Source organism: Ascidiella aspersa, chromosome 4, assembly GCF_963924565.1.
Source record: "Ascidiella aspersa chromosome 4, kaAscAspe10.2, whole genome shotgun sequence".
NCBI lineage: Eukaryota > Metazoa > Chordata > Ascidiacea > Phlebobranchia > Ascidiidae > Ascidiella > Ascidiella aspersa.
In genome coordinates, this window is record NC_139450.1 from 26,272,027 (window position 1) to 26,294,469 (window position 22,443).

General features: G+C 35.0%; 1 protein-coding gene across 1 annotated transcript in view; it reads left to right on the top strand.

Moving 5' to 3' along the window:
• The first annotated feature begins 10,369 nt into the window (after positions 1-10,369).
• Positions 10,370-22,443, top strand: part of LOC146157196 (uncharacterized) — a 42,404-nt gene continuing 30,330 nt past the window's right edge. The window contains exons 1-11 of the mRNA XM_083388114.1: positions 10,370-10,560; positions 11,073-11,236; positions 11,713-11,839; positions 14,481-14,642; positions 15,894-15,961; positions 16,228-16,290; positions 20,009-20,162; positions 20,551-20,639; positions 21,188-21,388; positions 21,684-21,829; positions 22,082-22,207. Coding sequence (XP_083244240.1) covers positions 10,481-10,560; positions 11,073-11,236; positions 11,713-11,839; positions 14,481-14,642; positions 15,894-15,961; positions 16,228-16,290; positions 20,009-20,162; positions 20,551-20,639; positions 21,188-21,388; positions 21,684-21,829; positions 22,082-22,207 — 1,380 coding nt within the window. The 5' untranslated portion in view covers positions 10,370-10,480. The remainder of the gene's footprint in view (positions 10,561-11,072; positions 11,237-11,712; positions 11,840-14,480; positions 14,643-15,893; positions 15,962-16,227; positions 16,291-20,008; positions 20,163-20,550; positions 20,640-21,187; positions 21,389-21,683; positions 21,830-22,081; positions 22,208-22,443) is intronic.

A 22,443-nucleotide genomic window follows, 5' to 3' on the forward strand; every position in this document is an offset into this window, starting at 1 on the left:
CGCAAAATGGTTTACTTCAATGAAAATTATACAACACAGATCAACTGTGCGCCACCTAGAAATAGTTAATGGCTTATTTTACTCTAACCGTATACAAACAATTGTTTTAAGAAGCTTGTACCAATACGAAAAAATATATATCGCCACACTTTAACAGTAAAGCGGCTTCATGGATAATAAAAGCCGCTTCATGGATAATAAAAGTTGATTATAGTAATGAGAACATGGCAAACATGTTATAATATCAAACCTTACACTGGGTGCTTACACAAAGACATTTTAGTACATATCTAATAGTCATACGACCTTATACCCTCAGATATGTTTTCCTGTTTTACGGTTAAACTTATTTAAACGTTAGAAAATTTCCTGGTAACGCCAGGTAATTTTCCTAGTAAATAGTAGGAGATGAAAACAAAAATATGCTCGGACTATATGTAACAAGTCGATCTAAAAAACGATGTTCAATAAATTAACAAAATATGTCTTACAAGTCAAGATATTTTACAAAACTTGTTGCAAGCAAAAATGACACAAAGAAAAGGAATTTGATGCCTTTAAAGAAAGTTTTGCGCCGTTCTTTACACGATATTTCCATTTTGTACCGTCGCGTTTCGCAATGGCGGTAACATTATCCGCATTTCCTTCGTTTTACGCCTGACACACTAACCTGGTTTTCATTTTTGCAAACCGATACAGTGGCGCAAAAACACAAAAGGGCCAAACACTAGGGTTAAAAACAAAATGGGTAAAAAGAAACAACCCTAGTTGTTGTGACGTAACAAAGAATAACATTTGAATCCACGATTCACTTCCTGTGAATACAAAGCTAATACTAAACATTAACAAAAATGTATTTTCGATTCTGTGAATATATTTGCGACATATTCTATACAGTACAGTTAAATTCCGGACATAAGCAGATTTTGCCATTTCGCCCTGATGCAAATTTCAAGACTAAATTCCCTGACATGTCGGGTAAAATCCTGACGTATGGAAACCCTACGCAAGACCAATTTTTGAAGTTTTGAAGGACACTTCCCTGCCCTTTTGCACTCATTACTTGATTTATTAGCCGCAAGAAAGGTACCGGACCCCTTCTTAACCAATTCTGTTTTTCTGGCTGAAGTAAAAGTACCCGACTGCTTTTTACGCGGTCCTGTCTAAGGGGACCTACTGCTTTAACACTGTGAACTCAAAGGTGGTCGGCTTATTAAGCAACCCGTGTAAACTAAAGAGGCTTGTTTTCTTTTGGCAATTTACTTCCTATGCAGGAGCTCTATACTGTTAGCTTTATGGGGGTCGACTGCTTTGGAGGCGTTCTGCTTTGGAAACTGGGGCCACTGTAATGCGACACGGCCCAGGACCCATGGGAGCGTATAGCGCTTTCCGCCTTTCTTTGTCCGTCCCTTGTAGTGGACGCTTGGTGAAAGCGATATTCGATGCGTCGCATCTGTTTCACAATTCCGTGCATGGCTGTAAATACCCCGTTGTCTTGTTACTAGAGCGTGCCTAATGTGCTATGTGAAAATTGAGCTTCGCCTTGCACAAGTTTAAATTTCAACGTGGTCCAACGTCGACAATTTTTACGACAACTAGTCAAGCCTTTTAAACTTTGTCGGTTGTTCACAGAACTTCTCGTGGACATTTAAGGAGTGCACGTGGCCATGTCCACACCCAAAATGTATATTTTGCTTATTTGAAAGTAAATGCAAAAAAATGTTATTTGTCTAAATTGTATCTGTAGCGCGAATCTGAATTACGTTTCTAGTATGTTTTTAAAAAATTGTTATGCCTCCAACACCGAAAATCCTTGACCCGCGCCTGCGCATGCTGCAGCGTCACTTGCGCCAAAGTTTATGGCGACACATCTCTACACTCTACAGCGACTATAACAAAGCGGATAAAAAACATCACCGCAAACCCAGAAAACTACATGTTTATTGTGGTTTTACTTATGCACATCGCATCGAAAATATTTTACCTTCAAAGGCTACATTCGACAACACGGCTATAGCACAAATTGAGGGCCAAAAACTGGAACGCACAAACCATTCTTTGACAGGCAATTATATCCGTTTGGGAAAGAAACGCCGTGGTGAGAATAAGACTGAGCGGTCGTTCTGATTAGAAAATGGTTACCGCGTACCGTTAAGTATTTCAACGCCAAAGTGTCACGTATAGTCGTATATCAAGCCCCATGAAATGTCTTGTGTTTAAAAAATCGTTCTTTATACAATGTATATTGCAAAAAGCAACAACTCATTATGATATCGTAAAATGAAAACACAAAAGCGGGATGTGCAGACAAGCAAACGGTAACAGTTAAGATGAATGTACCTGACAGTCCCGACAACCATCACCAAGCTTGTTTCTTAGCGTCAACCAGTTATGAGAACATAAATCTTTTTTAAATGTGCAGTTTATTTTCTCCTTTCAAGTGACCTCAAAATGATTACCACGAAACTTTTTTTGTAATTTGTTAAAACTTTTTTTTAGAAACATTATTACAGGCATGCAACCGAGATTAAATAAACATTATATTGATAAAATAACCGATAATGTTATAGTTTTACCTACTGTCTTACCGTATATTATCGGCGATTGTAATATTATTGTTTTGTAGAAGGCGTGTCACAAACCAAAAAATAAGAGAATCGCTGCTTTAACGACTGAGACTCGAGCTTCACAACTGATAAGTCTTGCCTTTCTTTGAAGCCTTTTTTGATTAAGGCATAACGCGTATGTCGCACCTGACCGTCTTGCAAACGCTGTCATTCGCTTCCCGGAAAAGCATTTAAGTAATCTTTCTTAACCAGGCGTTTCAGATATTAAAGCAGCAAACCTGGTAAGTGGTCGTCAAACGTGTGTCGTAAAAGAGAGGGAGAGAAAGAGAGAAAAAGGCATCAAAAAAGAGAGGAAACAGGGCGGTCACCGGGTTTTCGCGTGGGCCCTGCTGATTAAAGGCTAACGATATCTATCTACATTTTACAAATACATTCAAAGTTTTTCGAAAATACTACTATATTACCGTCAAAACGACTTTGCATGAAACCAAAGACCTTAGTTTACAGCTTATAAAATGTGTATTATTCAGACCATTTAAAAACGATTAAGTAAATGTCCTGCCCAAGTGCCTTGATGGTTCGATATCTACAAAAGATCTTCGTTAATTGACAACAATTTTCAAATTTATGTGACAAATTTGTGCCACACCTATTTACGGTTTATTTTGACCTTTTCGGTTCCTGGTTATACACAGACAAAATTCTAAAATTGTCCCAACCAAAATAAAAACTTGAAAAAAATAAATTAAAGACACATTATGTGGTTACAGTTTCCACCACTTTACGAGATATTTCCAAACAGCTTTAACGTGGAAGTCATGACTTAATTTTTGCATTGTAGGCGAATCATAACGTCTTTTGCATGACAAATTGGCTAATCCTAATGCATAAATATATAGAAGGGAAAATTTAATTGGGTGGCATTTTCACTTTTGGGCAACCCTTAATTTTACGCAAAAAATTGTAAGTCCAGCACATCTCGTTTCACAATGTACGCACTGCAGACTGCTGGCCACAAAACATACAAATTTGGGATTTAGGTATAGGCGTTCTTGGTAATAATAAGAGCATATATCTCGAACGCGATTTATTGCAGTCACCATGCAAGCTGTAAAGAGGCGTCACGTTTTATTGTAGATTATTAGGGTCGAATAAGCTTTTTTCTCAAATTTTGAACGACAAACGTTTAAAAGATCGTGACATTTATAAGATGCCTTAACAATTTTGAAAAAGGTCGTATATGAAATACAAAGATTAAACTAAGTACAGAACTTCATCACACAGTTGCTTTTAATAGCGAAATATATTTATCATATTATAACATCTAAACAAACTGATTTTCGGTTTACCAAGTTCTGTACTTAGTTTAATCTTTATCATTGATGTGCAACCAGAATCGTTTGTTTTCACCATTCGGATTCAGGCAGATTCTGTTATTCGAGAGAAAATTTTGATTATTTGAAACACACTAACAAAATAAGTGCGCAGAAGAATTTAAAAGAAACCACAAAATCCTGAGTAAAAGAATAAACAGCTAGAAACGTTTTTGGCTCCAAATTTTGGCATCCATTTTCTCCAAATACTCTCTGCCTCTCTGACGGACTTTAATGCCTCGTACAATATTACAACACGTCGGCAGTTTTCAGCCTTATTTAAACTCGCCAAGAAACAGCTGCGGCCTCCAATCGCCGTTGGGCGTTTTAGCACCTAAATAAGCACCAAACGCCATCTGAGCCTTCCGATGTAAACAGTTGATAAGAAAAGATGCCGCGTTTTAAAACGCGCAAGCTTTACTTTTTGTGGACCACAAATATTCGAAATATTACAGAAACCAACCAAGCGTCACATTTAAAGCTGTACAGCATTTTAGAAACAATGTTGATAAACTTTTAGTATACAAACCAGGAATAGTCCAAGATACGCAAATGGTTTGCTCAACTCAATGCGACCACAAAATATTGCTACTGTTTTACATCCAGTCGTCTAACATCTTGTGGGTATGTTGTTGTTTTTTTACTGCATATTTTATTAAACATCCTTTATAAATTGGAGGTTACATAGCTGAAAGTATTTTTTACTGTAGTAGTTTCAACTTAAATAAAAAACCTTTATTTAAAATTGCAGCATCTTGAATTCCTTGTATCCTTGTAGGCTATATAATATTCGTCACAAATACGTATATCAGGGGGGTCCAGCTCTAACATGCCGACGTGCCAATTTTTATCTTACAACTTCTTCCTGTGCCACAGTTTAACAACTATTTTTTTTTCAAATATCAAAAGCGCTTTTATGCCAAAAAATAAAAATGGTATAATGTTATAATATCAGCAGTAACTGTTTGTTGTCGTAATTGCTGGGGTTGTTTTGTATTGTGAATAAACAACGACAATTGGCTGTATAACAAATTTATCTTTTTTGGCAATTGGCTGTATTTTGGGGGGCTTGCGTGCCATTTTTTATTAGGTCGCGTGCCACGTTTGGCCCGCGTGCCTCATGTTGGACAACCCTGACGTAAATGAATATGTCAACCACCAGAGTTCAAATTCCGCCACTGGCAACTGTTATTGGACTACCAACTGATAAAACCAGCTGGCTTGTATTATATTAGTTCAGTCATTCTCAACCGGGAGGTCGCGGCACTCTATGGTGCCATTTTTAACGCTCAAGGGTGCCTAGAGATATTTCAAATTCTATAGGATTCCAATTTTTGCTCTGTTGGTAAGCTTATTGATACAATTTTTTGTGTACGGTGAAAGGGACAAAAATTAAAAAAAGTTTTTTCAACCTTGTTGAACCGTTAATGTGCTGTTTCAATCTCGTTCATTGTAACGTTTCAGTTAACCACTCAGCAAAAATACAAGCAAGAAGGCAGCGAGCTATTTATAATTTCTGTAGGGTGCCGATACCACACCAGCGCCTCTTTGTTGCGTCACTACGGGAGTTCTTTTCCCCTTGTTTTCCGATTATAAGACCACAGCTATTTCCTCGCTTATTACAGACAGTTGATAAATCCTATGTATTTCTACAAATACTGTATTAGTTTTTTCGGAAAAGATCCCATAATGTTGCGTCGCTAATAACAAAAAACTGAAGTAAGTCCAAAAATAAGGTTTAGTAGCGTAATGAAGTGTGAAACCGTCGAAAACAAGACAAAGGGGTGTGGTATCATGGTATTCTGTTCGTGTTGGGCATTTTGGAAGTTAAACCGCCCCGATTTTCAAAAAAGTAGTTAAAGTGAGTGGTTGCTAAACCACTACTAAACAGAATGATTCAGGTATGAAAACCTGTCGTAATTCTATACAGTACTACTTTAACAGCAAAATAATCTAGCAAAGCTAGCAATTCAGGTCAGACACATTAACCAGATCTTAAAAAGATATATATATATTTCGCCAACTAAGGCATCGTCAGTATATCTTAATTCGAATGAATCAAGTACTACTTTAATATAGAATAATCAATGTAATGCCTAAAACAGGCCAATAAGAATTTTAACTCGTACGAAGTCCTACTTTCAGCGTGTAGTACTTAATATTACACATTAAAATTATTCTGTGTTGTCAACAAAAACAAAAGCTTTTTTAAAATAAAAAACATTGAAATGCGTTTTTCTTAAACCATAAATTTAGACTTACGACAGTTTTTTTTTATTAGGGACGGTTGGATCTCAACGTAAGAAGACGGAAAGCGCAATTGTAGGCCTACTAGAAGCTTCGCGAGAAACACAACATTGGTATAGCACCGCGAACACTAGGAAAAATGTAGTCGCTTTACCTGGCTTTATAATGTTTGAAAATAAATCCCTACCTTTACTAAGATAAATTATAGTAAAATGACATTGCTATCGATTCAGTTTCTAGTCTGGATAACAGAATAACCTGAACTACTAGAGAAACCCTACATACCATCAGTAATTTTTTTGTGATTGGTACTTGGTGGGAGGAACATTAATTAGATCCCATCCACTAAAGCGAGTAAAAAATAACACAAAAACTAATAAAACCTAAAGCTGTGTTTTTTAGTGTTGTCTTACAAGGTTATCTACATCGAGATATAGTGATAACTACTGGCACAATTATCAAAGCGCAAACAGCAAAATGAAGTAAATTTGAAAACAACTTTGTACGGCTTAAGTGTAATTACGCCTATACTAAAATCATGTTTGCCAAATTTAAGGAAAAAAAATTGCCCGTCCTAAAGCAAACTGCTGGATCCGCTCCCGCTTGGTAGTACTGTACAACGGATACAATTTATATACAGTCTCGTCTGGCATGCCTAAGTGACAAAGCTCTAACTCGTTCCAAGCCGCATCTGTCATACAATGCTTATTCCCAAGTGGCGCATCTGGCGGGCTGATAAGATAGGCGTCAGATCTTTAGCCCCACACTCATTGGTACAGGCGTGCAATAAGAAATTTCACTCTGCTTACTCCCGTACATTTTCAACGAGCAGCGGTTCTTAATCTGGGGTCCATGGGCCCCTTGGGGGTACGTGGACTAGTTTTAGGTGGTCCATGAACGCCTAAATGAAATATTAGTGTATATTTGAGAAGTAATCAATTTATCAAAGAAAACAGTTTAAATAAAAACAAAACGGTTTTGCACGGAATGTTTTTAAACTCCATTTTGCTTTCACATTTTTGGACCCAAATCAGCAGATTTATAAAGTCTATTTGTTTTGTGACGTAAATTTATTACTCCATTTTTTTAATGTTTTGCCTACCGTGGTTCACGCAAGCCAAAAAACATGTTTGGGTCCGGGGTAAAAAAGTTCAAGAATCCCTGGTGTGGAGTGATAAACAGGCAACCTGTTTTTCCTTGTGGCATATTGGAAATAATATTCTAAAATTTAAATTGGCTAATTTTACCTTCCCGCCATCAACGTAATTTATCTCCTTTAGAAGCACTAATAGGCTACTTCTCATATACACACCCAAACACCCCTAGTCCGCCTCAAGCTGAAAAAACAAAATCTTTTCAGACTCCCGAGTCCCGCGTCCTCCTCCGGACAAACTTGCCGATTTTCGTCGAGACAACTTTAGGCTTATCGGTTTTAATTTTGGTAGGCTACTATATGCATGCGTACGTCGAGATCAGGAATCGAATATTCTCACTCGAGTCCCGAGTCTAACTCCAGGTAAAACGAACTCTGTCGAGTCCCAAGTCAGACAGCGACGCAACAGTCCTGATAAAACGCAACTCATTTTGGTCATATATATTAAATCTTTGTACAATATGTTTCAAATATTTTTTTTATTTTGTGAATTTTAGCATTCAATGGCGAAATACAGAACAAAACCTCTTTAGTCCGATGGACATTACTGACAAGCAATATTTCCTTACCAAACCAATTTAACCAGGAACTCAGTTTGATGCACTTAGTAAAACTCAGAAACAAACTCAAAAACGCGAGACTACCAGTCTACTTTTACTTTTTTTGTCTGCATTGATGTGGAACGTTACTAAAATAGTTGAATAGCTGTAGTAGGCTAATTTAAATGCAATTTATATACTGTTATTCGTATTTTATTTGAAAACATTTATCAGCACATTTCTATTGAGGAAATTTACTGGCATATTTTTCTACAGTGCTTCTATATATTATTTTCAATCCGCTTTCGAAGGTATGTCTTTGGAAAAAAAAACATATTAATTAGCAAAAGGTAACCAAGTTTCTCAGCTGTTTTTTTCCAATTCGGAAGGTTAATAATGGATATCAAAGCTAAAACAGTCGGGCAAATCGACATCATCCTGATATACGTTTGGATACGTACAGTAACTGATGATGATACAGACGCGTATCGAACTGTATTGTCTGATTCCATTAAGGGCAATTTATCAAATCTTAATATTTTATAATTGTAAAGTTTAACATAATTTCACCCAAAGCTATTATGTTATAGTTATGTAGATCTGATTTAGTAGTTAGCTTTTGAATTCACACAACTTTTATTGGCGATGGCTAAAAATAGAATCAGCAATTTTGTCGATTTACTCGACCGTTTTGGCTTCAACATTCATTATGAAGCTATTACAGATCTGTGTATAGTGTTCCTAACCTTGAAGGTTGTGACAACTTTCATTTTGATCAATTTAGCACATCTGGCCATAGTAATGGCGTCATTTGGTCAGACGGTCGTATACTTTAGGCTTTAAATATGGAAAAAATATAACAAAGATGTCAAATTGAAATACCGGCACATCCCTATACTTTGAATTGATTCCAATCGATTTCCAGGCGGCCAATACTGCTGCTTTTAATTCGCAGACGTGCTTCGCTAGAGCTTATCGTTTTCTTAATCGGCTTTGAAGCGATACAAAACAAGCACAATCTAAGTTGATGGGAAAAGAAAATAAACAGGTGGCGAATGAAAGAAAGAGATGTAGGCTACAACCTCAGGGAAGTTCACGCCATTTATTGGTTTTGTTGGACCGTCGTGCTTTAATACGTCCAGCGAATGCGGTTTCTAAATACAAACGAAATCAGTAAACCAATGAAACAGTACAGTCAACAATCTAGTAATTTAATCTACAGAACTTTCGTATTATCGACGTTAACAATTTAAACACGCTTATCCTATTCAAATAGCAAATTCGCTGACGAATTACTCCCAATGACTAAATCATCCATCAACACATGTAGTTAACAATAATAAAAAATCTAACTACAGCTTTAGCAGCAGCGAACGTCTGACGCAATAGACGTGATTGTCGTAAGTTAATTAGCAAATTTTAAGCAAGACTTAGTGGGTGTCGTTACTGGTATGATTCTTCAAGCTTCGGCTACCTTTGCTAAAGAATACAATGACATTTCAGTGAGCATGAATTGTTTTTCAAGATGACGCTTAAGTTACCGAAATGTGATGTCAACAGGTTGTTGAATATAAATGTGACGTCATTGTTGTACGTTCATACAAAAATTACGTAACGAAAATGCTGTCGATTAGCGCAAAGCAAAATCGCCTTTATACCGTTTAAGTTGTCATAACTTTTATTATGAAGGGTAGGATGACGACAAGAAAAAGAACGGCGCATTTTCCTTTTTTTGGGGGGTTAAGTGCGATTTTTGCATGTACGTAGCTAAAATAGACAAAAACACCCTGGCTATGCTCCCCCTAAATTCACCCATTTCAGACCATTCAGCCAACACTGCATACAGTAATTTTAAACATATATCTTTGCGCCAATTTTTTTTATTTTATTTTCTATTTGAATTTGAAAAAAAGTGAGTTTAATAAAAGCAAAATACCTACTTAAATTTATATATGAATAGTCTGTTTTGAAAAGCGTTGAAACATTCTGTTAGTTTTATCGAGTCTATTGTTCCCTTTTATAGATAAAAAAATGCCATAATATTTTCACACTGACACGCGGAGTTTGCTTTTTAATTGACACTGATTAAGACAATTCGTGGTTGGCGTTGAAATTAATTATTAAGGGAAAGCTGTTTTTTGCTAGCATTCCGCCAAAAGTAGACGTATTAATAATATCCCACAAGCGTAAAAAGTCGAGGTTATCTATTATATTTTACACGAAGTGTCTGCGCGCGTGTCACAATTCAGCACAATCCCGAAGTCACTTTCTAGGCGTATACCGCTAATAGCCTCTTGCAAAATATTCTGCTGCATGAATGTAAGCGTATAACGATTTGGCTGTTCAATTACCCAATCTATATTGTTTTGGTTAGCGCTGTTTAACGTTATAGCTCAACAAGTCTAGTTTCATTAGTTTTATTTTTGTGCAAAGGTTTTGTAACTTTGCAAATGCAGAAAGACTCAATAATCCCATTTCTAATCCAGAATTTGGAAACAACGACATAATTGAATCTGTTGTTTTGCATTTGTCAACAATAAGTTGGCAATGAAGATTTCAGATGTCAACTCCTTGCATTGACTGGACATTTATGGTTGCACAATGAGGGAAACCAGACATCTGTGGGTGGGAAATATTCCTGATAACACCCGAGAGGAAAAAATAACGGAGTACTTCAAGAGGTATTTTATTCAAACAATTATGATAGCGGTGATGGTACACAATCCTTCTACACTTTTGTCAGCGGGTTTATAGCATTGCTAACATTATTTGGGTTAGGGTGAGAGTTAGGATTTCGGTTTGCGTGGGTTAAGTATTTTTATTTAATTTATTCTCCCATATTTCTTTGCAAATTGCAGTTTTCATTTTTGGCCACTCGTTTTGTTACTGTAAAAAAAGTGGTAGGATTCCAGACACACTTTACAATTGCAAGTGGCTTAAGACCGTTATTTCATAATTTTTGCGCAAATTTAAATAAGTTACTTGCAGAAGTTGGATATAACTTCCCAAACAATAACTTAAATCCAAAACCAAATGCTTGCTGTCATTGATTCTATTGCATACACATGTTTACTTAATTATTTTTTCCTATTTTGTTTAACAGCATATTTTGGGTTCACCAACCTGTCATCATGATAAAATTGATACGTATATCAGTGTGATTAACCAATTACTGTTTTAATGTACTTCATAGATATGGGAGGATTGAAAAGGTGAAGATATTATCGAAACGTAGCTCCGAGGGCGAGTTACAGGCGGTTGTTGCGTTCGTTGATCTCCGCTCTTCCCAGAAAGCGCACAATGCTGTGAACACAATCGGAGAAAATCAACTGCAGACAAATTTCAGTGAACCTGCCGGTAAAGCCATATATCCCTTAGTGATTTATTGATAACTGTTCTGTTGTTTGTAAATAAACAAATCTTCACCATTCACCAGTCTGGAAAGTATGGCGCAGATCTTGCATAACTGGGTGCAACAAGGGTAAAAAAGTGCACCTCGTGTGCATTTTATGATTTTCTGATGCACTCTGTATTGCAAACTTTGCGCTGTTAACATATAAATAGGGGTGCACAGATGTTTTCCGGGTTTCACTTTTGAAAGGTTGAAATTACCTTTGGGTGCACTTGCCGTACTTTCCACAGTGGACCATTGATGTACCTGTTTTTCGTAAGCATAGAAAAAGGTGTTATATTATGTTGGTAGTTTTCCAACAATATATAATCCTAATGTAGATTTACATTTGTCTTGTTTACTAAAAAAATGTTAAGGAAGTATGTTTTACTGTTTATATTTAGTTTGTAAAGGTTTAATGGATAAGTTTTTAATGTTTCAGCAATGAGTGTAGCAACTAGTCGACACGATTCCGCATCGCCAGCGTCCAGCAGTCGTTATTCCCAATCTTCATCAAGTCACCGTGGATACTCTTCAACACACCGAAATGACACAAAGGTTTCAGATAGGTGAGTAACTAAGGTGAACTCCCTCATTGGTGGTTACTGACACATTTTCTACAATTTGTCAGATATTTGTCTTCTGATGATTAGAAGCTATTAAACAGAATGAATATTTGGTTAGAGTAACTGTAGCTTTGCTTACATAAAACACCTTTGTTCATTCTGTTTGATATTCCACCAATGTACAAAGTCTTGTTTTAATGTAAATGTATGTTGATTGTTTAAAGTGTGACTACCACATGCAAATGTACTTTCGCAGGAAAATCGCATGTTTGGTGTTTTCACCCAGCTGATTTTTATTAATCTGAACCTTTTCTTCCTTGAAAAGTGGATTACCTACCGCTTGGATGTATTTACCTACATAGCATGTTGCAGCGTAGGTAGCCTTACCCAAACAGTTACAGATATTTGGATTCTCCAATCTGCAAATAAAGAACATGAACTATTGTCCACTCGGAATATTTTCATGATCCTGCCTTCTATCTGGCTGAGATGCCCCAGAACCAAAACATTCGATTACCACTTTCGGATTATCTAAGGTGGATAAAATATCACAGCAACCTGTAATCTGCCTCTGGTCTTACGAACACATCACCAGTAATTATCAGAAAAGACATTTTTTCAAAGTTTTGGATTATATTTCAACCCTACTGCATCGACACTGAAAAGATGCTGCTCTTTGTTTAAACCTGGGGCTTGGGTTATGGATTTATTTTTTGTGGAATATTTGGGGTTCGTGTTGGTAATTGTATTTTTCTATTTACCGATTAAGGATTATTATCGGATTTATAACCTAACCACATCAAAGAACCAGTCAACTTAAAGGTAGGACACCACAGTGTAAAAATATTCTATTGTTGATTTTAGCAATAATTTATCATAAAATACAAGACAAAAACATTGAAGTATGGAAAATTTCTGATCTAAACCTGGAGTAATGGACAAATTCTGATATATTTATTCGATTGACTGTTATAAAGAATATTTTTCTAGTTAGGGTGAAATGGTGGTGGTGGGCTAGTCTGCATTCTGTGGCAGGAATAAAGCCAAATTATTTTTTAAAGCAATTGTTGTGTACACAGAAGAAAAAATATACATTTGTTTTAGGATTTTAAACCTAAGACACGCGTTAAGCTAAATTGTACACTGAAACATTCGAGATCCCAGTGAAATGTGCCATCTAATGCAGACTTTGTGGAAGGTAAACAATTAGAAATGGTGTAAAGATTTAATGAAGAGCATTGTGCCAGGTGTATAATAAGGCAATATGCCAAAATTAAAATTAATTCCCTACTAATCAATCTAAATTTCATATCTAGAGTGTAAAAATTGTAGGTTTTTCAAGGTCCTAATAAACAAACAAAACATATGTTTGTAAAGCACTCACAGTTTGGAATTTGGATTCATTTGGTTGGTCTTATTTCTTCTGTAATCATCCTAGGGTCAACAAGTTTAGGTACAATATTCACTTTTAGAACTTTGGTTACATTCATGACTTGTAACTAGAATTAAAAGTCTTTCAATTCAATAGGAATAAACTAGCATTTTAAATGTTCAAATTAGTGGATTATAAATGCCTTATACCTGAAACCAAATTTTGTGTTTCCTTTTGGTAAATGCTAACGATGTGGTAGATTAGTTTTCTTTATGTCAGTCAAAAACATTTCAACATGTCATTTGGATCTCTACTAATTGGTTTCTCAATAAGAATGTAAAACAATATACTATTTTAGTTGGATGTGAAACAGGAAAATAAACAAACAATTTGTATATAGCTACTTTAATTTTTGTATTTAATTGTCTGTCTGCCCTACTTAGTTGTTTCTTTTATAGGAATGGATTATTAAGATCTGACTGTCAGCTCATAGGTAGAAAGTAGTTTTATGTTTTTTTACACAGACTCTATTATGTAACATAAACACATGTTCGGTATGGCGATGTCCAAACCTATGTATGTCATTGGTGTCAGTTGACGTTATGTACAAAAAAAACATTTGTGATACTTTTTATTTTACGCTTTTAGTTGAATTACATTTTACACCAACAGGTATGATGTTGAATTAAAATTTGCACTCGCCGAACATCTCTGAAAGCCTCATCTATGAAAATTAAACTTCTATTTTATTTTTATGCGTTGACATAGTTTTTGTATGACTGTCCTTGATTGTTTATTGGTATTTAAATCGCATGACTTTTTACCATGTGCGACATGCTTGTTTAATTTTTTAATGTGGTTTATGCAATAATGGGCTTCAGTCTTGGGCGTTTAACATAATTTGTCACAGATCAACAAATTGAGTCCAATTTGTGTGGTAACAAACAATTTTTGCTTAGGGCATTTCCTAGTCAATCATGTAAGTGTCAATCAAACTCGCCATAAGGTAATTGCAGTCGCATTGGCGAGCGGCGAGTGCAAATTTCACCCCTGCCATAACCTATGTTACATCTAAATTCAAGAGCAATTTTTTCTATATAGACAAACCCAATATACACAAAGACCTGTATAACCTGTCTACTGTCTGAATTATCTATTATTATTATACAGGCTGGACTGTTTTGCAGAAATCACCATGATTTAATTAGTATACAAAGTCTCTTTGTAATTCAGAGATGTGTATTAAACTATTTGATTAACTTTTTGACACAGTCATGCGTCGGATAAAACCCAACACAGCGAGCGCCACAGATCCAATCAGGGCAGTGCAGATTCCAGCAGAAATACTGAGGTCTCCGACACAAAATCATCTGCAAAAGTGAATCACAAAGAACAAAGACTGTCGGAGGGTGGAACAGCCAAGACTACACAGAAGTAAATAGAAACAAATAATTAACCTTTTTTGTGTTGATTGCCATATTTTTCTAATTCTATGTCTGGAGGTATCATTGTTGAACAACAAATTGTATTGTAATGATCAACACAGGGTTGTGGAGTCTGTTAAATAAAACCAGAATCCACTCGAGCCAAATGTGAGATTTCGTTGAGTACTGAGCCCGGCACCGCGTCTATAGCCTGTATTGCGCCAATTTCTGTAACTAAATGCAGTGGATATTCAGTAATCTACTTGGTGTGATATAATTCATTACTCACAATACATTGTTGAGATCTGGGGCGTAGCGTGGGGGGTGTCTAGGAGTCTTGTCACCCCCCTTTGAAAACTTAGTAAACAATTATCATAAAACTTATACCGTGATTGCATGTTACTTTGGAAACGTTGCACCTGGCTTTGAAAACACGTCGGTGCTTATCGCCGCCACTGCCCAATCACCGCTTGTTATAGTTGTTTCATTTGGCATTTTGCCTGTCACCGACTCAAGTAATCTCAAACACGCCTGATAACGAAAATATTTATTAAATGTTGAAACAAACATTCTCAACACCGTAGAAAACAGGCGTGTAAGCTACAGAAAAAGTCAGGCCGCCCTATTGAATGATTTCATTAGCCTCAATCTCAAAAAGCAGCGCCTGACCATGGTATTTTAAAACATAGATTAAAACGTTGGAGAACTAAAGCTTCCCGCTAAACTGATATAAATGGTTGTCTTAACTTCAGTAATAAGCCATGTTTGTATTTTCCTTGCACAGTTTCAGGTGAGTAATTTACTAATTATACAGAGTTCAAAGCGGTCGAATTTTGAAGCCATGCTTTATACCATCTGCGAAATAAAACTACAAATATCACCAAATTTGTTGATAAGCATTGTGAATTTAGCTGACAACGGAGTGCAATGGTTTGTGATTGATACGTCACAGAGGCTGTTCTGACACCGCAATTCCATAGCATTTCAAGCGCAATTGAAATCACTTGACAATCAGACTTCAATACGAGGACTCAGGTAGTTGGTCTTACTCGAGTCCCGAATCCGACTTCAGCAAAACAAACCGACCCCACCGAGTCCCGACTCCAACTCTGCAGGCCCTGGTTTAACATGATTTACCCCGTTAACGTTTGTTTTTAAAAACAACAGAACAAAAATGGCCATCCTTTACATAGCTGGAACTTCTACTACTGCAGTAAAACACTGATTAATGCCTAATAATGTTGAAAATGATATTTTTCAGAAAGGCCAAAGGTGAGAACACAAAAGGGAAAAAGAAATCAAAGAAAACTGAAGAACAACCAAAAACAGGTATTTATATATATTTTAAAAGCAAGGAAAATGTACTGTCTCTATACTACCTTTTCACACTCAAATCCTATGATTTTTCACTCATGAAGATAACAGTGGTTAAGTAATCACTAATCAGTCCCAACAGTTATTGCTGTCATAGGCACTTTAACCTAAGTTTATAGATAATAGTATTTTGCTGCAAATACAATAAAGCGTACTACTTCTCTTGGTGTACCACAATGATTTATTCCAACAAAATATATAACAGTATGCCAATGTTTCAGCTGGCAAGGATACAAAGCACAAGACTGGCAGGGGAAGGTCTCCAACTGTCAAGAAAAAATCAGGTAAGTTAAAAAAAATTACACTTGTTTGTGTATTAAAAAATCTGCATATTTGGTTACTTTTAAATCCCTTTTTCTGATTTGTTGTTATAACTTATAGCAGTATGGCAGAATGCTGGCGACTTGGCGACTATGTCGGCCAAAGAATCAGCCAGAAAACCAAAGAAATTGGTGCCCAAAAAATTTAAGTAAAAAAAAATTGAAATTTTGAAAGTTTTTTTCCAACATCCAATTTACAAAATACCTTGTGGTTGTTTCCACACATTAAATCACATCTATTTTTGAACAGCGGAAATATGTAATAACAATACATACTACAATTGGCAGAAATAAATTTTGTTTGTGTCATTTTGAAAAAAGTTATGGTAGTGTGAAGCACATTGTTTGGTGAGAAAAAGCCAGTGTAAGGCATATAGACTGTTTATTATTTTAAAAAGTACACACTTTTGATCATAAAATTGTTACGTGTTGGCAGTTTTACTTTGAATTGGCAAGTTCTTCTATATTGAGTTGACTTCCTGTATATTGAGTTGAATTTCCCATTCCTGTTAAATGTACAGGTATAACATTTGCATCTTTAAGGATGTACCAGGCTATGCTTCTCCACATAAGGCCTAAAGTATATTTTTGGTTGTTTGAATACGCAAATGCAAAAAAATTTCGCGCTTCGAGCAATATAAATTTGAAATTTATCCAAAGAATATTTTTTTGTGCTTTTTAATCTGGTTTTGAGCAGCACATTTTCACATAGGTTTGCCTGAAAACAGCTATCTATGTAACACTTTTAAGGCAAGAAAAGCAAACATGTACGTACATCCCCAGGCCCCAGGTTGTACCTTCACATGTCCCTTGTGTACTTGTTAATGACTTAATGTTACAAAAATTGTTGCGCCTGCGGCGCTACGTTTTGTTGTCCAATTTACTTTTTAATAGCCTTGTTTATCGCCAAAACATGGCAAGGTTCATAGATTCCTCAGCCGAACACATCATTAAAATTTAAGGACATGACCAAAAGTCGAAGAATTTTCGCCAAAAATGCTTGTCACCAGAAGGCTGGCAAGAGTCTGCCAGCCTGACTTGTAGTATGTTATTTCACATATATTTGGTTTTATTTAGAAAAGCATTTGTTCTTTTTGGTTACATCTTATGGCCCCAATGACAATGCTATTGACTTGTAATGTTGCTTTAAAAATATTATTTGGTAACATCTATTACGACTTGGCCATATCTTGCCAGCTAGGAAATGCCAAGTTTAATTAATTTCTTTCAATCCCTAACATGTATGGCATATTTCCTTGGATCATTACTAGGGTGATTATTTTCTATAAAAGTTGTCAAAATTTACACGTCAAGTCAAAATATGTCAAAATTATTTCAATTGAAAATTGGATAAAAATGCACATAAATTGTTTACAAAATTAAAAAAAATATAGACATATTTTTGATATTGTCGTTGAATTTTATTAAAATAAATTAGTTTAAAGTTGTATTCAACAACATTTTAAGTGTATTATATCTTCATTAGAGCAATATACGGTTTAGCGAGCTGGCAGAAATAACCACACAGGCCTTCTGCATATATTCAATTGTTTACACAACATGTAAAAATAACTAAAAATAACCAATGTCGTGGTTTGTTGTTTGGCATTTCTATAGCTGTTTGTCTTTTTGAAATGCTAAAAATATCAACCAAGCTTTTATGAGTTCTGTATAATCCAGCATAATACTTGATTTGTGAACCACCAATTGTCACAAAACATTCAAAATATGTGGTTGACGATGCCAAGACACCAATGCATTACTTCAAACAACAATATGTTGTTTAAACCAATGTATTTCTTATGATCAAAATTTTGTCAAAAAAATATATAGGTCAAAATTTTCATTTTTTAAGTCAAAAAATAATCGCCCTAATCGTTACCAATAAGCTAAAAAAAGCGCTACCTATTTTACAAACTGGAAAATGTATGTTGGCTATGATATTATTTAATCTTTGAATTTATAACTCTAATTGTTATTGATGCACAGATTTAGAGGGATAGATATCATTTATTTGAAATATAAACCTTAAGGTATTTATGCAAACTACAGCCAAGTCACAATAATGTCTTAATATATATATTAGGGTTGTTCAAACAACACTTTTTTGTCAAATTTCAATGGAGACCCCCTGGAATTGTTAGGTTGCGGCTAAAAACCCCACAAACCAAATCTGAGCACGTCTGGTTCAGTATTGACCGTGCTACGTCAATTTGAAAATTCAGATTTAGGCTAAAATTTTTAAAAAGATAAATTGTGCTCCCCCTAAAAAAATTTTTTTTCTTCTTTTTTTACATTGCTTTGCAATTGATTAGCCATAAATAAATCTGTTTTGCAGTAAAAAAGTGAGTAGTCATGGTACAAATGCCACATTTCAACAACATTTGTTAGGCTGTTTTGTACGACAAAAGGCTTTTTAGCACATTTTTTTGAACTTTAAATAAGTAATTGATATAATTGTGTGAAGACTAAATGCACTATTTTATTAATTTGATGTCATGTATGCTGCATCTACTTTATTTTAAAATTTTATGCCATTTTTTGTACAAAACACATTTTGTTGAAAATGTGACATTTGTACCATGACTACTCACTTTTTTACTGCAAAACAGGTTTATTTATGGCTATTCAATTGCAAAGCAATGCAAAAAAAGAAGAAAACAAATTTTTTAGGGGGAGGACAATTTATTTTTTCAAAATTTTTAGCCCAAATCTGAATTTTCAAATTGACGTAGCACGGTCAATACTGAACCGAACGTGCTCAGATTTGGTTTGTGTTTTTTTTACACGCAACCTAACAATTCCAGGGGGTACCCACTGAAATTTGACAAAAAGGCTTTTTTTTGAACAACCCTAGTATATATTTAAAGAAAAACCCTTTTAATCGTGCCTAATACTATACTTTGTAAACTGCAGCTTAGAAAAAATGCCGTAAATTAATTGCAACAAACTCAGACAAACAAGTTTATTAAAGATTAATCGAATAAAATATGACTTGAAAACAAATGACGTACTTAGTTAAATAAAACAATGACCATTTTTCAATGCTTGATAAGTTGTAGTTCCAATATTTAAAGTTATCCAATATAGTCTTTATTGATTTGGAATCTGTTTAGGTAAACCTGATGCTGTATTAGACAGATTGATTAAATTTTTGCTTTTATTATTTAGATACATTCTTGTATCAAAAGGTGTCAAGCTTGATGCTCTATGTTTATTTTTCCACTAAATTATTTCAATTTAACTTTTCTAAATAGGTCGCTGTCAAGAGCCAGTGCACAGTTGCGAAAAAATGGCATTTTAGGGAAGCAAACCAATATGCTAAGGCAGGGGTCAACAAACTTATTTTATATAACGGCTAGTCTCGAGGCAATACTGGATGACTCTAAGGATTGGCAATCACTGTCCTGATATAAATATGTTTTCAAAATTTATTAATTTGATTTAAATAGTTATTTAACAAAACTGTAGCCAGCTTAAATAAATCCTTGTTCAGTTTACAAGAACTTCATCAATCCTTTTTTTATTTTGGATTTGCATCTGAAAAGGTTTTAACCGTGTTTTATATTTAAGACTGTGACAATTAGAACAACAGAATTTTCCTCACAAACTGTTGTTTGGCTATTTCTGCCAAGGGCCTTATAAGCAAGCAATTTATTTATCAATGCTTATATTTTTGCAGCGAATCGCAAGCAGAAGAAGCAAGGAGGAAGTTCATCGGAAGAAGATGTCCGTTCTTCCTCGAGCAACTCGAGCATGACGACGGGAAGGAGCTCATCCGGATCAACCGGTTCTTCTTCGATGACATCAAGGTCAAACAGCACTTGCTCGTCAAGGTCAGCTTAACTTAATGTTTCATAGGCATCATGGTGGCAATTAAGCCTTAAAAAAACAATGTAAATTAAAAAAGGTGGTTCAGACACTTGGGGGTATTATTTTTTAATTTTTCATTGAAAAATATACCACACTAAAAATATGGGATGTATGACACTTTATTTTGTGCACATCTTACCAAAATTTTTAGCTAAATTTAAAAATAAATAACTACCCAAAATTTTAACTTTTAAAGGGTTTGGAACTATTTGTTTTAGCAGTTCAAAGTTGTATGTTTTTTTGAATCACATTCTTGTTTTAAAACTAAAAATAATCAAAAAGAGGAAAGTGCAACCAGTAGTTTAGAATTCCATAAAGATGCATTTTGTTTTATCATGAAACCTATTTCAGTCGCCGTTCCACAACTGCCGAAAGTGAACCAGAAGGTGGCCAGAAACTTGTCACAATGATCATTAAGAAGTTGCCAGCAAGGCCAAGCGGTAAATCAAACACAACGTTCCATTTTAGTCCCAATTGTACTGAAATTCTTCATTACATAGCTCTACAACACAATTATTTTTTTATTCGTGTTTTACATGGAAAGGCAGTGTTTAAAACTTATAGTATGTTTATTAGGTAACAAACTGATAATGTGGTTTCAAGTCTTGCATGTTTACCTGACTATGTGTAATACTGCTAGGTTGATTCAGCAATTTACAAAATATTATGATACTCACTTAAAAAATCTTTTGAAGTACACTGTTCAAAAACCAAGTGCTGCATGAACTTAAATGTGGTATTTTTAGTTAATTAAAAGCCTTTTGGTAATCTTCAATACAAATTCTCCTATAAATTTTTCAACTCCTGACACTAAAAATAACTTTTTTATCAACTTATCCTTAATAACCTACTTTTTTGATAATCTGCGTCCTGTTTTGGATCGTTTTTGGATGAACAACAAAAAAAGAGGGTAGTGAATTAGTTTTTAGGAATGCAATGTGCATTAGCAACTTTGACATTGGTATAATTTCCCTGATTTGCTCTTCAGTGAACAGTCTCCGAGAAGGAATCTACCATGAGTTCAAAAAATGTGGAAAAGTAAAGTCTGTGTTGATCCGAGGGGACAACAATAATCGTCACGCTTTGGTGCTCTTTCGTAACGCCTCCGAAGCCAATAAAGCAGTGACGCATGGAAAGAGCAAGTTACTGTTTGGTGCTGCCATCGATGCTGCTATTTATGAAGGAGAAGGTAAGTTTTGAATTAAAACATACTATTTTGCTGCCTTAACATATAAAGCATGACTTATTTAAAACAAGCAACAAGTTTTGGAGCATAATGATTGGAGGTTGTAGTAAGACGTTATAAGAATATCAAAGCCCATACAGAAGTAGGTATCATCTTGAATATTCCGAATACCTCTTTATTCAACATACAAGCAACAAATAATATAATAAATAAACCACAGTGCGTCAGCTGTGCTATGTTATGTCTTTTTTGTTTTTTTGACTGGTGCTGTATTTACTTTACTCTGAAATTTTGCTAGTGAGTGGAAAAGAGCTCCAGGAATGCGGTGGAATCATCGATGAGTTTCATCCGCGTGCTTCGAGAACTTTGTTTGTTGGTAATCTCGACAAAACCGTGGGCTACAGCGACATACAGAACATCTTTGTCAGATTTGGTGAAATTGTGGTAAGTTGTATTTTTGTTACATGTTAAGTTAAATTCTTTCTCTTAAAGTTTTACTTTGCTAATTTGAAGTATATTTTATATACATTATTTCTGATTGACATTGAAGATTTTTTTGTCTTCCTAAAAACATAAGTTTTTGTTGAGATGTGTTTATGTTAAATTTGTTTTTTTTAGTTGCTGTTATTAATTAAACTACATGTGCTTAGTTTGTGTTTTCTTAAAATCCCTGATTTGTTATAATTTAACCAATAGGCGATTGAGATTAAGAGACAAAACAATGTCCCCCAATATGCTTTTCTGCAATACACCGACATTGCAAGTGTTGTCAAAGCCATTCAAAAGATGGACGGAGAAAAACTCGGAAAAAATACCTTAAAGGTAAAATATAAATATAATTATATAGAAAATATCTGTCTCACTGCATTCAATCTGCAGTTTATTTCCTTACAATAATTTCATAAATTTAGTTCAAGTTATGTACCTGCTTTACTTCGTAAAATATTTCTACTAAAGTTGCGTTTTTTTCTGGGCTTTGTTAATTAAGTTCTTCAGATCATATATAAATTACACATGTTTCTTTTGCTAATCTGTTTTCCTTTACAAATTACAATGCT